Here is an 18,704-nt window from a genome sequence, read left to right on the forward strand (position 1 = left end):
TAACAAACTGTTTCTCCTTTATCGAAGAGGAATCGGATTGTATAAATTCAAAAATTGTTATATTGGACTTGTCTTTTTGAGTTTATTTATGTGTATAATAATATACTTATAAAACTTAGTACGATTTGAAAATCGTATCGATTTGAAAAATGTTAAACCGATATATAATAATAATAATAATAATAAAAACACTCGTTGATTTACATCACGCAATTTTCATTCGAGACAAAGTGTCTCCCGAAAAAGAGAAGGTGAAAAAAAAATCTCATACGATATATTCTTCAGAAAATTTCCACGTATATAATGACATTAAAAAAAAAAAGGATCGAAATAATACAAAAAGACTAGACAAATCTTACAAGATGATGAAAAAAAAAATAAAATATATATTTATAACACGATTGTGTGCAAACGTATGTCGCCACACAATGGAGCACCGTTTCGATTAATTAAATTCCAACGGTATATCATAATCGTTAAAATCCCCATTGGCGTGACATTTGCGCGGGCTCGAAGGCAACGTGATCGTCACGATCGAGCGACCATTCGTGTTCTGCCTGTCCTGTTCCAACCTCGGATTCCGGAATCCATCCCCCCCCGAATCGCCGAAATCTCCTTGCCTGCCTTTATTATCATTATCGGTCGAGAACAGCATCTCCTTCAGCATCTCCAACAATTCCACCTCGTTCTTCTCGCCTAGCTCCTCGATCACGCGCAAAGCGTCCAGCATATCCCCTCTCTGCGCCATCTTATCGCCAAACTCGCTCAATTTGGCGGGCGTTGTGTTTCTTCTTTCCGCCGTCCTCGCCACCACACCGCCCACCACCTCTTCCACCTCCATCTCCCCGTTGTCGCTCACGCGACAATCCCCTCTTTTCCCCAACACGGTTCCTTCCTCTATCACGTACGTGCCTATCGTGTTGGCGCTTTTCAACGAGGTTTTGCTACTCTGGTTCTTCAATTCCTCCTCCTCCTCTTCCTCCTCTACTTCTTCTTCCTCCATCTCTTCTTCCTCTTCCTCCTCCTCTTCCTCTTCCTCTTCTTCTTCCTCCTCCTCCTCCTCGTCTTCTTCCTCCTCCTCTTCCTCTCCCACCTCGTCGTCATCCCCCTGCTCCTCCTCGCTTTTCCCCTTACTCACGTTCTCCTCTATCTTCTTCTCTCTCTCCCTGGGGCCTTTCTTCTCCCGCACCTCCTTAATTTTCGGCGAGTAAGAGGGAAAGAAGGACATGGAGGAGGATTTATGGAAGGGCGAGGATGAAATTCTTTCCTCCTTTCGATCCGAGGACGATGATTTCTTCACTCTGAACGTGGAGTTACCAATCTCCTCCTCCTCCTCCTCTTCCTCTTCTACTTCCTCTTCTTTCTCGAGATCGGAACGGGCGTATGTCCGCGTTGTCAACGGATCGTCGACCAGTTCGACCATCCTTTCGTTCCCAGACTCGTCCTCCCTTCGCTCAGTGATCACCTTCCTCTGGGAGAAGACCGTGGTTATCACCGTTTGCTCGCTCACGAACAGGTTCACGTTCTGCCTCGCCGCTGCCTGGTCCTGCGACATCGCCGAAGCGACGATCTCGTAGCTTCCGTTCTCGAACGGGATCATGCGGAGTGCGTGCGCCACCTGGTCGATGAGATCGCGTATGTACGACATCATCGGAGTGTCGCCCTCCTCCTCGGTGATCTTCGCTGCCACCTGCAGCTCCTCCAACGATTCCACGAATCTTCCTAATTTTGCTAAGCTTTGACCTTTGGTAGAGGGAAAAGAAAAGGAAAAAGTGGGGATTGGAAATTTTATCTGCGATTTTTATTATTTTTTCCCTTCTCGTAAAATTCTTGCGATATGTTATATCGGTTTTCGCACGGAGATCGAATCGAAAGCGAGTAAAAATAAAAAGATCGGATTCGAAGAGAAATGGTAGAAAAGGGATAATAGGATTACCGTTTGACAATAGCTAGAGTTAGAGCAAAGAATTAATCGAAGTAAACCGTCCCACGCGATTCAGTAATTCGAGTAATTCTCGTATTCCTCTACGCGTTGTAGAGATGGCGCTGTCCTACCGTTCATCGGTGGAAAGATGTCTCGCGGGACGGCACGGGAGCAAGACGGGTTGCCTATCCCCATTCCAGACGCTACGTAATGAAGCTGTAATTTGTATATTCAACATCGTAAAAATTATTTTCATTCGTCGAGTTACATTTGGATAATCAACCAAGACTGAAATATTTTCGAAAGTATTCATAATATGCCTGACTTATTCGTATACGTACGATTATTATCCCAATTACTCGAGTACGAAATTACATTTAGAGAAATAATTATATTTAGAAAAATTGTTATATCATATCGATACGTTGGAATTCTCTGGATTCTATGCATAATTCATCGAGAATATATTCAGAAAATAGAGAAAATAACCGGTTCCTTCCAAATTAACCAATCAGACTTCACGGAGACTTCTTTCCACCAGTGAACACAGTTGCCTTTTTTAATGTTGAAAAAGTTAATTAGTTAAAAATTTCGAATAAAATTACTTCAAATTAAAAATTACTCAAATTAAAATGCTTAACGAATGTGACTCGACATTATATAAAATAATTTATAATATTCGCCATTTACACAATTAAACAGTTGTTGCTAGGTAAAAAAAAAAAAAAATTAAGGAGTGCAAAGGGTTAAATAAATATAATCTCGACCCTACAATTATCTCCAATTATTATTATTATATTATTACATTGTTCTGAACAATGAAATTATCGAAGTAACTCTCACTCGTAACTTCAACTATTAAATTTCCCAACCAAGTCGAACAAGTCTGGCAACGAGACTATTTGTAACGTACAATTCGAACATATCTTACCTATCAACAACCTTCCATTCAGCATCCACTTCTTAGAATTGCCTTTGGTGGCAGCGTCCACGCACTTGAAACCCATCTCCATCGCCCTCTCGTACTTGCCGGTCTCCAAATAGCATCTTCCAATCTCGTGCCTGATCCAAGCCACCGGGATCGGTTTCTTCAGATCCTTGGCAAGATGCTCCCACGCTTTAGCGGCCGCCTCGAGGTGGCCGAAGCTGAGATGCACCTTGCCCAACGTGACCAACGAGCGACAGATCAGATTCACGTCCGCGGTGCTCTTCGAAAGACGGATCAAACGGGACACGCTGCACACAGCGCGATCGTGCCTTCTCAGAGCGACGTGGATCAGGGACAGGTAATGGTAGGCCGCTATCTGGTAACGGGTAGGATCCTGGAAACCTCCCGAAACAAGCAGCAGGTCCTGGGCGATCTTCAACGCGGACGACATCTTGCCAGACTCGAACGACGCTTGGAGATTCTTCAACGAAGTCTCGGCCAGATTGTTCATCTGTTTGTGCGCCATTTTCGATCTTGCCAGCTGGTTGCTCGACATCCGGGGCGAGGGTTGAGTTTTCCAGTAGCTCTTGTGATTGTCGAAGTAACTGTTTTTTTACAATTTTTACGAAACAATATATATTTATAACAGTTGGAAATTTCGAACGATGCGCGATTAGCTCGTCTTTCGACGTCTCTATTCACGTCCAGGCTTTAAACTCATAAGCCTGATCGAATACTTTGATCGTCGTAGATAATATATTCTCGTAGAGTGGGCAGATCTGACGTAATTCGATAAATTAATTAACGAATATTTAATTCTCGCTTCCTTTTAGAAATGTGAGATTGTTAATCGTGATTAGGAATTGTGTGGAGGAAAAGAAAATTTGGAGAGAGGAAAAAAAGAAAGGAAGAAAAAGGAACGACGTACCTCAGTACCTCGGGGATGGTCGCGGGTTCCGGCGATTTCTTCAGCTTCTCGCTGGCTATGATGGCGGCGGTTTCCGGGCAGAGGGCGGCGGTCAATTGTTCCCCGGAGATCGGCGAAACTTTCCTCACGGCTTTCGACGGATTATTGCAAGAGCTTATCGTCGCCGCCGTCCTCCTCGCCGCGACACCGTGGTTACTGTCCTTTGGGTACAAGTTGGCCGCTCTATGGTAAAGCACCAACGCTGATTCGTAATCACCGCTGCAAATTGCGATTACGAAACCGCGTTTATCGACGATCATTCGTCCCTAAACGAATCAAGCACGGCGCAACGGTGATTCGAATAAGTTCGACAGGACAGATTTGTTCCTTTCAGCTTGTACGGAGATTTAATTTTTATTCGAAAAGAATATTGCTTTTTATTGTTTAGTTTATTGTTTCGTTAAAAATGTATATATAACGTAGAAATAAAAAAATTAAGGTTGCATTTAATTAATAAATGGAATAAAAAAGAAACTACGCATATTTTGTTTAATTTGTAAATATTTAAAAAAAGGATTTAAAATTTCAATGTATGATTATTGAGACAATTATTCTTTATATACATTTGAAAATGAATTTTGTCCATTTAATATACATTATTCGAATCATTGTGCGTCGTTGCCTCTCATTCCACCAATTGGAAGAGCCAAAGATTATGTATAGGAAAAATATATATGAAATTTAAATAATCTCGATACCACACTTTGATTTTCGATGCTAAAATGATCTCCACGCTCAAAATAGGTCTAGATAGATCGTATTTTGGAACGCACACACCTTTGTGTGCAGAGAGTTTCGTTTCTCCGTTAACGAAGACACGTATAATAATTCCACAAGAGAAAGAAAGAGAGAGAGAGAGAGAGAGATGCGCGTGTCGAAACAGTGGGGGCGTTGTTCGAGGATGATTCATGAAAGCACGAAGAACGCAAGGAGCATCTTCGGTTTATAAACGTCCTCCATCATCGTGCATATAATTCGAATGGAAATGGGTAGCCGTGTCTGGTTACCGATCGTATGACAGAGTATAAACTTCCGTAATCGTAGCCAGCCGGTAAAGTTACTCAAACCTCCGTGGTTTTAACGTGGTCACGTTCCAAATCATCGCGCGTCCCCCTTCTCCATGAATCTATTTCCATCGAACAAAAATATCGATGAACTCAACATAATTTATTATGCGTTATTATGCACGAGAAGTTCCTTGATAATTGGATGATTATATAATAATCGTGATGAAACTCATCGCCTCGCAATTATTAGAAAGAATTCGATCGAGTTAAATCTTACAAATTAAAGATTTTCCAATAGCCGATCTATGCCAATCTTATTCCATTTCAAAGGAATAATAAGTTCTAATTTTTAATTGAAACTGTTACCTCGATTAATTATATCAAAGATAAGACAAAAAACGTGATAATTTAATTTCCAATCAAGACAGTTTCAATAATAGGCTTCTGTTTAGATTTAACGAAACGAATGCAAACACGTAATCGTTTTTCTTCTCTCTCTAAACATTCGTCTCTCGTCATCGACCTTATTAACGTAGATAACCTGATCAGAATTTTCTTCCATCTGTAATTATCTTTATCTGCACTATTCTTAATTTACCTTGAAGCCGCCTATATTGCATATATATCTCTACGAGATAAAGCTACAAAAATTACAAAACGTCGAGAACAAATATTTACACGGAACAAAGTACGTTACGCTAGCCGAGTGACGGTGTTTCGTAAACAATCGCGTACGAAACTGAACCGAAATGAGAGCGAAGCGGAATTGGACTGGTGGGGACTGGTGGGGACTGGAAACGGTCACAACTTTCGATATTGGCTTAAAAGTGACGTTGTAACGACTCGATTTTCGTTTAAAAAAATCGCGCATCCAAAAAATCGTAAATCTTGCCTGCGATACAATTGATCCGCCTCGCGATGCAGAGCTTGGGCATACTCCCGGCTATTTTTCAAATTTTGCTTCGAATCGGTCCTCTTGTGATCGAGACGGGCACGGTATTCCGCATTCTCGATCACTTTCCTCGTGTCGTTCAAGTCCTCGAGGTCGTCTTTCACGCTTCTGCTCGTGAGGACCGCCATCGAAATTTAAAAGGACTGATGTTGACGTTCGTCTGGTCGAAGTTGAAATGAGCCGTTAGTCCCCCCCACCCAATCTGCTTTGAAGTTTGCCAACCATCACGCGAGAATTATTTTTAGAAACGGGACGTTAGATTCTCACTGGCGCTCTATCTTTATCATCGATCTTGTCAAGTTTAATTATTAATTATTTTCAACGCGAAACGATACGAAAGGATCGAAAGATTAATATAAATTTCGTATGCACGCGCGTGTGTGTATATATTATTATTATATATACAACTGTATTTTCTACCATACTGTATATATTCACAAATTACACGGAAATTTTATTTTCTACTTGAACAAATCTGATTTTCACAATTGGACTTTCACGAAGGAATTCGATTTATCCATTTAACGGAGCTGAAACGCGGGCAACGAAGAGCGGAACTTATCCTATTAGCCGGCGCAATTTTCCAGGGTCCGCGTGGAAAATCCAGCCTCCATCAAAATCCCATCTTTTCCAACGTGGAAACCTGAAAAAGGAGATAAGGCGTTACACACCTCGCGCACTCTCGGGAAGATTGTCGTCGTTGAACACCGTCCAAGATTATCTCTCTTAAAGGGGCTCGAGAATAATTGGCCCGAACGTTTTTAAACGTCGTCAAGTTTTTCCGAAACTTCTTAGCAAGTTCGAATTTTAAAATCCAACGACAACGATTATTTTTCTATTTTTTTTTTTTTTTTTTTTTGGAAACGATTATCAGAATTTCACGAAATCTGACCTTGGTTTCCCGACAGGAGCGCTTTTAGAAACCTTTCGCCTGTCGTCGAGCATCGATCCTTGGACGAAATCGTGTAATCGCATCCACGAACTGGCACGATAAGTTTAGACGATCGTCTTGTTGTTATTATGATTAATCGTATTGATCGAAATCGATGAATCCAGGCCTCTCCTTGGAGGGTTCGAATTGCGCCAGCATGGCCCTCCTCGTCTCTATGACCGGATCTTTGGGCGGTTGGGGCATGATGCTCTTCCTCTTGCAGGGGAGTTTGAACTTCTTGTCGACGGGTTTGCAGCCGGGCATCACGGACATCCTCCTGTTCGCTGGGACCGCCTCCATCCGCCTCCAAAGGAAATCGACCTCGGGCTTCATGTCCTCGGGCATCATGTTCAATATAAGCTGTTGCCTGGCGGCGATCGCGTCGAACGCCAGCAACTTTTCCATGTCAATGTCGTCGATTATCTCGACGGCCCGTTTGTAGAAATCGACGAGGAAGTCGAGGCCGAGCTTCCTCGAGCTGGTCAGCGCGATCAGGGCCGCCTCCTTCGCCTCGTTCCGATAATTCTGGCATATCTCTATGCGTATGAACAGGTGTTGGGAGTTGAGCATCCACTGCTCGTTCTGGGCCTCCTGGCCCATGTCGCGGGCCTTCTTCCCGTAGAACCTCGCCAGGTCGTAGCGGCGTATGTCGATCAGGTATTTGCACAGCTCGTGGAAGAGCCAGGCCAGCTCCAACGGCTCGGACGCCATCGCCAATCTCCTGCGATCAGGAGAATCCAGAGGGTGAAAAGAAATATTTTTTTTTAATTTTTTTGGTCACGTTGAAGATCCTTTTTCCTCGTTCGTGGGGGGGAAGAAACGAAAGATGGAATAATAGAAGAGCAAACGTACCTGCGGTACGTTTTAAGAGCCTCTTTCCTGTCGACGGCTTTTATCCAACCGATGTCTACGTCGCGCGGCAACTCCGCCACCCGGATCCCCAGATGGTGTTTCAGGTATATCTTTTTGAGGTTCGGGTCTTGTATATTGGTCACGTTGCGCGAGTCTATGTAGGTCCACGCGATCATGTTGTAAAGCACGTTCAAACACTTCTCCTTTAAGGGGAACATCTTCGAGGAGAACGAGTCCAATTTGTCCTTTATCCAGTCCACCATTCTAATTGGCAATATAATTATATTTCGAGTAATTTGTCTTGATATTTTTTTGAAGGAAAAAAAGGGGGGAGAATGGTCACCTAAAGAACTCGACGTAATCCTTTTTCATTCTAATCTCGTGGAGGCGATTCAGCAAGAAGTCGGCTTGCACGATGATCAGGTTCTTTTTCAGCTTCTTCTCGGCCTCTAATGTCCTTTTGAACCCGTCAGGTTTAAGCCTGCGCTTGAACAACATCACGTAAAGGGGCTGCCGCATCCGCAGAACGTTTTGTCTACGAAGGCATCTCTTGTAATTTCTCCATATCATCTCCTCGAGTAGAAGGGAGGTCTCTTTATTAGGGGAGTCGTATTTCTCGGGATTCTCGGCCAAAAATTGCAGGAATTCCTTGTCCTTGGCCAAATGTCCCATATAAATCTGAGAGAAGATGAGCTGCAACTTTTTAAACCATAGCTCCGCCTGGGCAATGGGGTCGTTCACTTTGAACTTCGATTGCTCCTCCTCTATGCCTGCATAGATAATGTAATTTTTCACTTTTCAGTTTTTTTCTTTTTCAGAATTCGAAACCTCGAAAATACGTAAGAAAATTAGAATTTTCCCTTGCAAAAAGAAAATAATATAATATACTTTATTATCAATTATATCTGTGAAAGATAATATAATGTTGATTTCTTCTTACAGCTCCTTGTAAATTTCCAAAAAATCGAAAATAGAATACCTGGAATATAATTCTGTTGAATTCTTCGCACAGTTTGTGAAAAATCGCTTCAGAATTTGAAATCTTTGAAATACGTAAGAAAATTAGAATTTTCTCTTGCAAAAAAAAAAGGAAAAAAAGAAAGGATTTCAACATTTATCTCTACCTCTATATTTCAATATCTGGAATTAACTTTATTATCAACTGGAAGATAATATAATATTGAATTCTTCTTACAATTCTCTACAAATTTGCAAAGAATCGTTCCAAAATTTGAAATTTTATCTCGAAAATAAATAAGAAAATTAGAATTTTCCCTTGCAAAAAGAAAAAGAGAAGAATTTCAGCATTTATCTCTGCACCTATATTCTTATGAATCAACTTTATTATTAACTATATCTCCGGAAGATAATATAATATTCTTACAGTTTGCAAAGAATCGCTTCAAAATTTGAAATCTCGAAAATACAAAAATTAAAATTTTCCCTTGCAAAAAGAAAAAGAGAAGAATTTCAGCATTTATCTCTTCACCTATATTCTTATGAATTAACTTTATCATTACTATACGCCTAGAAAGTAATATAATTTTAAATTCTTTTTGCAATTTTTGCAAAAATCGCTCCAGAAATCTCGAAAATATGTAAAAAAAGAAAAAAAGATTTCAACATTTATCTCTTCACTTATATTCATTACATATTTCGAATTAACTTTATTTAGAACACGAGATATTATATCGGAGGATTAAAATTTCGAGCAAAATAATATTAATCACCGTTCCAAGCGAATGGAATTGATTATCTTTTTGAAACGTCTAATGCTTATCGCTTCGATTTATCGAGCTGGTATTATAATCAGGTATTGTTCGTTAGCCCGATTACCAATTGGAGCCGGTCACGAGGAGGGATTAAAACGTTCTAAACGAACGACTTTTAACGAAGCTCCCACTCCTCTTTCTCTTTTTAAATGAAAATCGCCCTCCTCGAGATCGAGGAGGCAAATCCTCCGAAAAATTAATCGGCTTAATCGAATCATTCGCGAGTTTTTTTTTTTTTTTTCTTCCAGAAAAATCAATCTTTCGAATCAATCCTGCGAAAATGCTTCGCAATCAGATTAATCGATCGTAACGATATTTGGAAATTTCGAAAAACGCGGACGGATCGAAGGGGGAGAAAATGTCAAATGCGAGCCGAATACCTGCGAGCTCGTCCACCTCCTCCTTCAGCTTCTCCACCAAATACTGTCGATACTCTTGGAGCTCGCGTATCCACGGGTAAAGAAGTTGAAGCGTTATCGGGGACGTGTCTATGCCGATGCAGTCCTCGATCGTCTCGTTCCCCTGCAGTATACCGTGCTCCAAATCCGTGGTCGGATGTTTCTGAAAGCCTTGGTGAGCGTGTATCAAGCTGTACTCGAACTCGCCGATGGCAAACAGGGTTTGCAACTGTATGTGCTTCACGTGCGAATACCTTGGATCTGGGGATGAATTAACGGAGGAGTTAATCGTATATAAAAAAACGCCGAAACATGAATTTCACGTTAAAATTAATTCGCGTGTGGATAAATTAATTGAAGAATACGATTGTTAATAGAGGAGGAAGAAAATTCGAAATTGAAAATTCGTAGAAGAATCGGAGAGAAAATTTAATTTCTCTCAATTCAGGTTTTCGCAAAACGAATCGAAATTCGATGAAAATACGAGATAATTCGAAAATAATTCTGAACGAGAGGATATTTTCCACTGGGTGAAATTTTCAATGTTTTCTTCAAGTTTTGAAAAGAAGAAAAAAGTTAACCTAGCTCCACGCATTTTTCCTCGGTCTTGAACGCCCTTCTGAACCTGGCGTAGGCGAGCTGGGCCTTGACGAGCCCCAGATAAGTTCTCAGGTCGTTCGCCTGGCTCTGTTCGATCGCCTTGTGGAAATACAACTCGGCCAAGTGGAATTTCCCAAGTCTAGCGAACACGTAGCCCCATTCTCGATAAACTATACCGTCCCTGAAGAACAACGGGCCCTCCTCCTGCTTCATCTTCGCTCCCAAGCCCCTTGGATTGATCTGGACAGAGATAAGTTGGAAAAATTTTCATCCAATTTCGGTCGGGATTAACCTGTACCATTGTATGTGCACACGTGACGGACGACGTCGTGGACACGGTGGATTTGTTCATCGTGAATTTTGAATCTGTCTGAGACCGGGTTTCCGAGTGAAACTATCGCGTTCTCATTTTCACGGCCAAATCCGAGCCGTGAGATTAAACTGGGCGAAATTAATTCTGTCACGTAGTTCTCCGCCGATTTTGACTATTCAAAATTTGCATTTTGAGATCTCGACACGCTTCAAGCTGTAACGGACGAAATAAAGAACTTTCGTCGCGTTTCCTTTGTTTATTATTCCAAATAAAATAAAATAAAATTCCTTCGAAACGATGTTTTCTTCGAGCTCGTCGCGTCACGAGACGAGAATTTATTACTAAAGATAAAAAAGAAAGAAAACAAGGAATTTATATACTGCCACTTATATCTTTTCAGAATCTTTAAGCTAAAAATACGGAATTTCGTCCAAATATTCGATCATTAATTCACGAACGAAATGCACTTTCGAAGAAGCAGGGGGAGAGGGGAGGGGGGGGGGAAAGGGAAAGGGAAAAGGAAAAATTCATCTTTCAGAAAGAATTTCTGAGTTCGTTTTAGATGAAGGGAGCAGTTGTAATCCGATTTCAACTCTAAAATAATAGGACTCCGCCTCCTAAAGCTCCTTGTGGTATTAATTGTCACGCACGACCAGGGATTACATTCGAATAACCGAAGAGGATTTGCGCGCATAACTTTTTCCCTTTGCTTTGTCAGGGAACTTTCTATCATCAGATCGGCGTGTGAATGTTTGTCCTCTGTGAATCTCGAAAGAGACTTTCTCGTAATTGCAAGCTTGGATGTTTATTTAAATATCCGTTTTAAACTTTTAACTTTGGATAATTGTTATTATTACGATCAGTCAATTAATCAGTGGCCATGGTTAGTTAACAGTGGATCAATCAAAGTGACCACTAAATCAATAAGTCAATAATTAATCAATGATTTAGAGTCAGATGATTGGTAGCTAATTAATTAACTATCGTCGATCGATAATAAGTTAGCGTTCACTTGTGTTAATAGTTAATCTTTGGTTAATCAGTGATTAGTTGGCGATCAATCAATGTGGCCAATCTCTGATTAATCAACCAATCAAGATCGATAATCAAGACAAAGATGTTAAGTCAATGATCCCACTCAATGTGTGATAATATGCTCTCTCTCAATTCAAACTCGAATTATCTTGATCACTTATAACGCATAACAACACCACTCAAAGATTAATATATAAAATAATAAGGTACGGTGAGATGTATCTTATAATTTAATTTAATTGAAGCAAAGAAAGTTTGGAAATTTATGGAATTGCTTGTTGCAGAAGATTGAAGGCGAAGGGAAATATTTGGCGACGTTTTAGAGGCGTGGAATAATCGTGGGCCATCGGTTTAGCTGTGTGCCCTCGAGATGCGGTGATGGCTTTGCTGTACAGATTCGCGCAGCTGCCTGACAGCAGTGGCACGCGGGTCTTCTCGTTCGTCGTCACAAGAAGCGTGGTACGGGACCCCGAAAGAGACGTGACAAGCAAGGAGCTCGTATGCGGCTTTCAAAGATGGTCCGTTGCGTTTTCACGAGGGAACAAGGTACATTTAATATACACTCTGTTAATAATAACTTCTTAAATTGTTAATTTCTTTTTTCACTTGTTGATCCTATCGATAAAGATTATTGAAATAATTATCTTAATAACAGTAATGAAATGCGATCGTTGATATTAAAATTGTGAATGCAAACAAATTAGATAAATGCAAGTGAAATTGACTTTTTGCATTAAACTTTGCAATATTATTAACCTATTATTGTAAAGATTATTGTAAAATAATTATGTGTGCAATCGAAAGATACTAAAGTCATTAACGAAATTACAGGTGAACAAGTTAAGCAATGAAACGTTCACGTGTATAGATAAATTTGGCTTATCAGAATTTATCATTAAAATCGATCGAGAGCAAATAAACCGAGAGAAATTGTTTCGAGAGTCGCGAACCGCAAATATGGCTTCGTTCTGTGTTTTTTTCATTTTCCTTGTGGAATGCGGAAGCCAATTCTATTTATCTCTCTCTCTCTCTCTCTCTTTCCTCACTCGTGCCAGGAATTCATAATCCATTCGAATCACGTTAAATCGCTCGAACGATGGAGTATTTATTCACATGCATAAAATTCACACGCACAATGTCTCTTCATGGATGGAATGTCCGATAATCTAATTTCCTTTTTTTTTTTTGATAACGCGGAAAAGATCTCGATCGCTTAAAAGATAATTAAAAAATATGAAATTTTTATCTTTATCGATTCAGAAAATTTTCGATTCGTAATTTTATCATAAATCGTTCGCTCTCCATCTTATAATTAACCCGAAATTAATCGTGAAAAAAATAAAATTACGATTCAATCGGATTAGATGGAAAATAGTTCATCCATCATTCGTTCTCGATCATCGATAAATAATTTGCTCGACCAAGCAGACAGAATTCAAATGGACGCACCGTCGTATTGAAAAATCAATCGGTAATGACGAAGCTTATGAATTCAATCGAAAGGAGAAATCGATCGGTTTCCGCGTCGAGTGACGTGTTTTCCAAAATATGCCGCGATTAACGCGATAATTGGATAAGCTTTATTAATATCGTAAATTAATAAAGCAATCATTAATAATCATCGAAAGGCGCAACAGCACCAAATTGGAAATAAAATTCCCCGGAGAGACGAACAGGAAAATAAAGCTCTACTATTAAAAAAAAAAAAAAAATCCTTCTTAAAAATCTCTTATTACTCTCTTATTACAACGAAAAAAAATAATATCTTCTTCTCACGCGAACGAAACGATCGAGAGAATAAAAAAAAAAAATACACCTGATCTAGGTTCTAGGCGCGTACCTGGTGTGGCGCGGTGCGTCGAGGAACCTGCGCGTCTACGTGGACTTCACGTTCACCCTTCTGAACCGGGAACACTTCTCCATGAACGAGGGATTCTCCGGGAAACGGGTCAAGTTCACGTACGAGGCGCCTGCCCAGGGCAACCGGAACTACATCCCGGTCTCGGACCTGTACAGCCGAAACTTCGCCGACACGAACGGCGAGTTCCAATTGGAATTGTCGATGGCCAACGTGAGGACCGTGTACATGACCGACCTTAAGATGCCGGGCGGCACATTCTCGTCGGGCCAATCGAAGCCGAACAAATTGGAGACCGATTATTTCGCGTTCGGCGGCTTCGATTGGAACCTGGTCATATATCCCCACGGGAACAAGGAGTTGGAGGGTTACACGAGGGGCCACGAGAACGGGATCAGCGTTTACCTGATGAGGATGAGCGGGTTCGATCATCGGTGCAGGGTTAGATACAGCGTGGCGTTGGGCGAGGGCGATCGCAGGATCGATTCGGGCCAGATCGAGGACCTGTCCGACGCGGAGCGTTGCGGGTTCGGGTGGCACACCAGGGTGAGGTGGTCCGAGGTGGCCCACAAAGGCGTGGTCAGGGTTTCCCTCGAGATGGTCGAGGCGAGGACAATTTGCGAGGTCGCGGTGCAAGCTCGCGGCCCCTCCGTCCTCCCCGCGACCCCCTGCTACGATCGTGACAAGCAGGCGTGGATGATCAGGGCCGACTTGCACTCGGACACCGTCAGGCTGCACCTCGTCTACAAAGATATCCACAACGTTCCGAGGAATCATTTGAGGTTGGTGAAAGAATGAAGAAAAAGAGGAAAAGTTGCGGGGAATGTTTCGCGAGAGAGGTTAAAATCGAGGATTGGATCGCTCGCAGAAAAAAGTAAAGTGTGAGGAGACTGACTTTCTTCTTGCGGTCAAGAAAGATAAATATAGCAATTCCCGATAAAATTTTATCAATCTACGATTTAATCCAATTTAGTTTAAATATAATCTGCTTTCTTGGCTTCGAGAAAGATAAAGATATACATATAATTCCACGAGTATATTTCCATCCGAGTTATTTATTTATTTTATCAACTACGTATATCTCTTTTCTTGAGAAATAATTTAGAAAACCTCGCTCGAATCCTCGTTTAAGTAATGTTTCTTCAAAATATTCTCGAAAACATATGGGATTGTGTTAATTGTGTTGATTGTTCAGGTACGTCAGTTGGTCAGCCTATCTTCTTCGCGACGAGGAGGCGAACATGACCGCGATCAGTTTACCAGGGGCCCCGTTCAGCCGTTACTACGCCCAAGAGTCCGCGGACGAAGGTATCATAATGGAGACGAATCTGGACACGAACGAGGTGAAAGAAAATCACTGTCCGTTCCTGACCGACAAAGGACAATTGAGGATCCGGCTCGAGTGGAACGAGAGCCATTTGCTCTTCCAAGCGACCTATCACAAGTACGACGACGTGTGCCGCATCCACAATCAACAAATGAGACGGGAGATCTCCCTCCTCCAGGCGGAGAATTACAGCCTGGAGAGGCAATTGTTCAGCTATCAGAAGAGCCTCGCCTACACGCAGGCGCAGCAACAGCAACAGCAGCAACAGCATCAGAATCAACAGCACCACGGAGGCCATCAAGCCCATCTGGAGAGATCCGCGTCGACAGACACCGAATACGCCTGACAAGTGGAACAACAACAACAACAACAGATCCAATCAAACGAGCTGCCAACCGCGACCACATGCCGGCGACAATTGCCAATCGTGCACGAGGATGATCGTCGTGTCCACCAGAACCTTGTCCGGATGATGGATCGACGATTGAGCAACGTGCAGCTCCAACAACGGCTGTACGAATCGGAATCGGGCTATCAGCAACGATACGGCGACGGTTCACCGTGTCAGAGTATCGTCGATCAAACGGTGGATCATCAACAACAACGTCCGAGTATCGTGCAGCAACCGAAGTCGGCGCGATCCAGCGTAGGCAGATCGGACAGCGGCTCGGATCGTGGAAACGATCGTTACACCGGCTACTATTTGGGGTACGTCGGTCAGGCAGTGCACAAAAGACGTAGGACCACTTTCTGGGAGACACTGACGGGTCTCGTGTGCTCATTGGGCGCTTTGGCTTCCAGGGCTGCCAAGATGGCCACCAGGCGGGGAGAGCCACTTTGAAGAAGCTTAAGCGCGTTCTCGCGGACCAGTGGACTGGTACGTTTTACACGACACGTTTCGGGATCACGATATATCGGGATACAAATTGGCGATCGTTCGTTTGGCGACGTGCTGTGAACACGTGTTCGAGGAACACGTTCGAGACGCAGGCACGGGGGAAATAAATTGCTGCTGAGAGGGGGAAACGAAGAGTATATGATTTGGACGGTGGCCGAGAGAGGTCGCTAGTTTCGCATATTCCTCGTGTTTACCGCTGTAATAGGAGATCCGTTTGTTTCGAGGAAAGGATGAATAAGGTGTTAATCTTATTTAGAGGAAATAAATAAAGAAGGAATTTATATGTATAGAGAATCGTTGGATTGCACGAGTCGTCTCTTTCAAAAAGTTGTGAAGGAGAGGATAATGGAAAGAATTTCTTTTTTTCCTGGTGGCCGCTATACAAGCTCGTGACCAGATTTAACGATCAACTCGACAATATATGACAGATGGATGAGGCGACGAGAGAAAGATGATGCGGTGCAAGTTGCGGGCTCGGAAGGTAATACTCGCACCGGATTGGACCGACCGGATTGACCATTTTTCGTCCATTTTTTTTTTTCCTCAAACGGAGTCCAATTTGAAAGAGAAAAGAGCAAAAACGAAGAGGGTGAATGTTCGATTCGAAGTTCTCGACGACAAAGCAGCTCTGACGAAGAAAAATTCGGCCGAATGGAACCAACTTATTGAAGCTGTCTTGTGGAGAATCGTGAGAAGGAACCAGAAAGGATTTCGCGTTAACACGATTCGAACGCTGGAAAAATTTCACATACGTATACATAACACGCATACACTCTTGATAGAAATCGATCAAGAGAGGGAATCGAAAGAGGAATTAAAAAAAAAAAAAAAAAAAAAAAAAGAACGAAATCCCCCTCGATCACGAATTCTATTATACACGTACAAGAATACGATTCTATCTACTACTTTGTCAATTTATTAAGAGAAAACAAAAAACAAAAAAAATACCTATTTTCCTCTAAAGACTTTTTTCACCTATCGTCTATGACTTCTTTGATAATAAAGAATCCGTGCGCGGTGTAGTCGCCGAGTCGTAACAACATACTTATTACGGTAGAATACTTACACCTAAAACGAATGCAAATAAAAAAAAAAATTAATAATAATATTAATAATAATACTTTAGAGTGCAGTCGATGTTACATAAACCGAAAGTAGGAATGAACGAAAGATGCTCTCGTTACAGAGCAATCAACGTGGTACATCATAAACATATGCATTCATAAATATACAGATATACACACACATACACACGGGCATTAATGTTCGTACTCGACTTTTTTTTAAATAAAAAAGGCCAAAAGAGATCAGGGTAAAAAAGAACAATGCGAACGATCCAAATTTTTGACTTATTGAACTAATTTATCATTGTACGAAAAATTTATTAATTTTTTCCGTTAATTACTCATTCTAATATACATATATGTTGAATGTTTATATTATACGTCGATCAATTCGATCATTCCGAATCATGTTTATACATCATTATTTCTTTTTCTAAAAATTAAATACTTATTAATCGCCGTTTTATCGATAAATTTACTATCTAAAAATTATTAATACGCGTTTTAAATAACGATAAACTGTGTAATTTGTACCAGGGAGAAGTTAATGAAGAAATTCGTTCAGAGTGATAGAATCACGAACATCGTGCCGCGTGTAGCACTTATAGATCGAAGAAATATCCAGTTTATTGCTCGTCGAAAATACACACTTGTTTCTCCAACCATTTTGGCCACGTTCTACTGTACCTGTACCAATATAGCGTCATACGTGCGAGGTCTTCGACGATATTGCACTTTTCAATTTTTGCATCCCGCGCTTATCGTCTATTTTTCCTACCGCCTTTCATATCATCCGCCATTTTCCATCAATCTTTCTTTTGCCTTTTTTGCAACAATTTTCAAATGGGACGACAGTCGAGAATCTTTTTAAATTTAAAAATTTCCTTATCCAATTTATCCTTTTTCAATTTCTTCAGATTTTTTTATCTTTAAAATTGACTCCTTCTTGTTATCTTCGTGTTATCCTCATTCTCAAAGAATCTAAGCTAACTCTCCACCGTTTCGTCACTGCTAAAACGGGGTATGTCCCAACTTTTCAATACTTCTTTAGGCAAAAACAGATACTGGACAAAGCTGGTCATACAAACTCATAAATATCTCTTCGTGCAAACTTTCCTTTCTTGTATTCTCTCTTCCCCACCATTTAAAGTAGTTCACACAAATCGGTACTTTTCATCTTCCACTCCGGTTCAAAGTATGTATCTGTGTGTAGAGTACAAGAAAAGATGCACAATTCAACCAACCGGTATCTACATCCTGGCAGCGTATCTACTTTCATATTGATTTTCTTCGAGACGGTGAGAATTCTACAACCGATTCGTGAAACTGTTTCTCCTTATCTTTTCCATCTTGATGCCGATATGATGTCCCATTTGAAAGCTTCGTATCCTGTTCTTTCCTCGTGTAATTATAGTTTCAAATAACCGATATATATATATACTGAAACACATGTGTTTACGTTACGTCTTGCATCAGCATGCATCGCGTCAGTAGCAAGACGATCGATACACCAGTTAGTTCACACATTAGATATTACAGTCCACCATGAATCGTCGTGTACCGCGCACGTGTGCCCGTGGTTGAATCGGGTTTACTTGTACACACGAAACTCGTCCCAATACCTGATTAAAAGCACCGATGAGAAACCTGATATCGTTCCTCCAAAGCTTGCAACTTTCCTTTCATGCTCACGACTTCGATTTTTCATGTCGTTAACATCTCTTATTTCGTTCTATCCTCGACTCTGCTCTTGATAAAGATAGACTCTGGAAAATATAAGTTATTTCTATGAGATAATTTTTAAAAGAAAAATTTTAAAATTACAGATCAAAGATTATTCTTTTATTCCCACTACGATAGAGTCGTTCGAGACAATTT

At 41.2% G+C, this 18,704-nt stretch overlaps 4 protein-coding genes across 13 annotated transcripts in view; 2 read left to right on the forward strand and 2 right to left on the reverse strand.

Moving 5' to 3' along the window:
* The window catches only part of LOC147658114 (uncharacterized), a 130,619-nt gene extending 115,399 nt beyond the window's left edge, over positions 1-15,220 (forward strand). For 7 of the 8 annotated variants that reach the window (XM_086904611.1, XM_086904613.1, XM_086904612.1 and 4 more), the window contains 3 exons: positions 11,964-12,225; positions 13,505-14,319; positions 14,733-15,220. In XM_086904611.1, the coding sequence (XP_086760737.1) occupies positions 12,058-12,225; positions 13,505-14,319; positions 14,733-15,210 (1,461 nt within the window). In that variant the 5' untranslated portion in view covers positions 11,964-12,057 and the 3' untranslated portion in view covers positions 15,211-15,220. Of the gene's footprint in view, positions 1-11,611; positions 11,886-11,963; positions 12,226-13,504; positions 14,320-14,732 lie in introns of those variants that run through there. The other variant, XM_086904618.1, reaches the window with a different exon arrangement.
* On the reverse strand, positions 58-5,557 carry LOC100871827 (uncharacterized). Of its 2 annotated transcripts, XM_086904609.1 has the most exons (4): positions 5,425-5,557; positions 3,781-4,038; positions 2,856-3,457; positions 58-1,743 (listed from the first exon to the last, which is right to left on the reverse strand). In XM_086904609.1, the coding sequence occupies exons 3-4, from the start codon at positions 3,406-3,408 to the stop codon at positions 446-448; spliced, it is 1,851 nt and encodes a 616-aa protein (XP_086760735.1). In that variant the 5' UTR covers positions 3,409-3,457; positions 3,781-4,038; positions 5,425-5,557; the 3' UTR covers positions 58-445. The 2 variants fall into 2 exon arrangements, with proteins under 2 accessions (XP_086760735.1, XP_086760734.1); XM_086904608.1 differs by lacking the exon at positions 5,425-5,557 and having other exon boundaries at positions 2,856-3,896.
* LOC100872546 (outer dynein arm-docking complex subunit 4) lies at positions 6,135-18,562 on the reverse strand. Of its 2 annotated transcripts, none has more exons than XM_086904607.1 (7): positions 18,449-18,562; positions 10,313-10,571; positions 9,714-9,992; positions 7,905-8,331; positions 7,562-7,825; positions 6,671-7,430; positions 6,135-6,421 (listed from the first exon to the last, which is right to left on the reverse strand). In XM_086904607.1, exons 2-6 carry the CDS (start codon positions 10,542-10,544, stop codon positions 6,803-6,805), a joined length of 1,830 nt encoding a protein of 609 aa, XP_086760733.1. In that variant the 5' UTR covers positions 10,545-10,571; positions 18,449-18,562; the 3' UTR covers positions 6,135-6,421; positions 6,671-6,802. The 2 variants fall into 2 exon arrangements, with proteins under 2 accessions (XP_086760733.1, XP_086760732.1); XM_086904606.1 differs by lacking the exon at positions 18,449-18,562 and adding an exon at positions 10,630-10,893.
* Positions 15,220-16,725, forward strand: LOC100872069 (uncharacterized). Its single transcript, XM_086904621.1, has 2 exons — positions 15,220-15,572; positions 15,666-16,725. The coding sequence occupies exons 1-2, from the start codon at positions 15,334-15,336 to the stop codon at positions 15,703-15,705; spliced, it is 279 nt and encodes a 92-aa protein (XP_086760747.1). The 5' UTR covers positions 15,220-15,333; the 3' UTR covers positions 15,706-16,725.
* Positions 18,563-18,704: the final 142 nt, after the last annotated feature.

The sequence above is a fragment of the Apis florea genome, unplaced genomic scaffold (genome assembly GCF_048593485.1).
Source record: "Apis florea isolate Af1SG1 unplaced genomic scaffold, ASM4859348v1 contig_2350_pilon, whole genome shotgun sequence".
Classification (NCBI taxonomy): domain Eukaryota; kingdom Metazoa; phylum Arthropoda; class Insecta; order Hymenoptera; family Apidae; genus Apis; species Apis florea.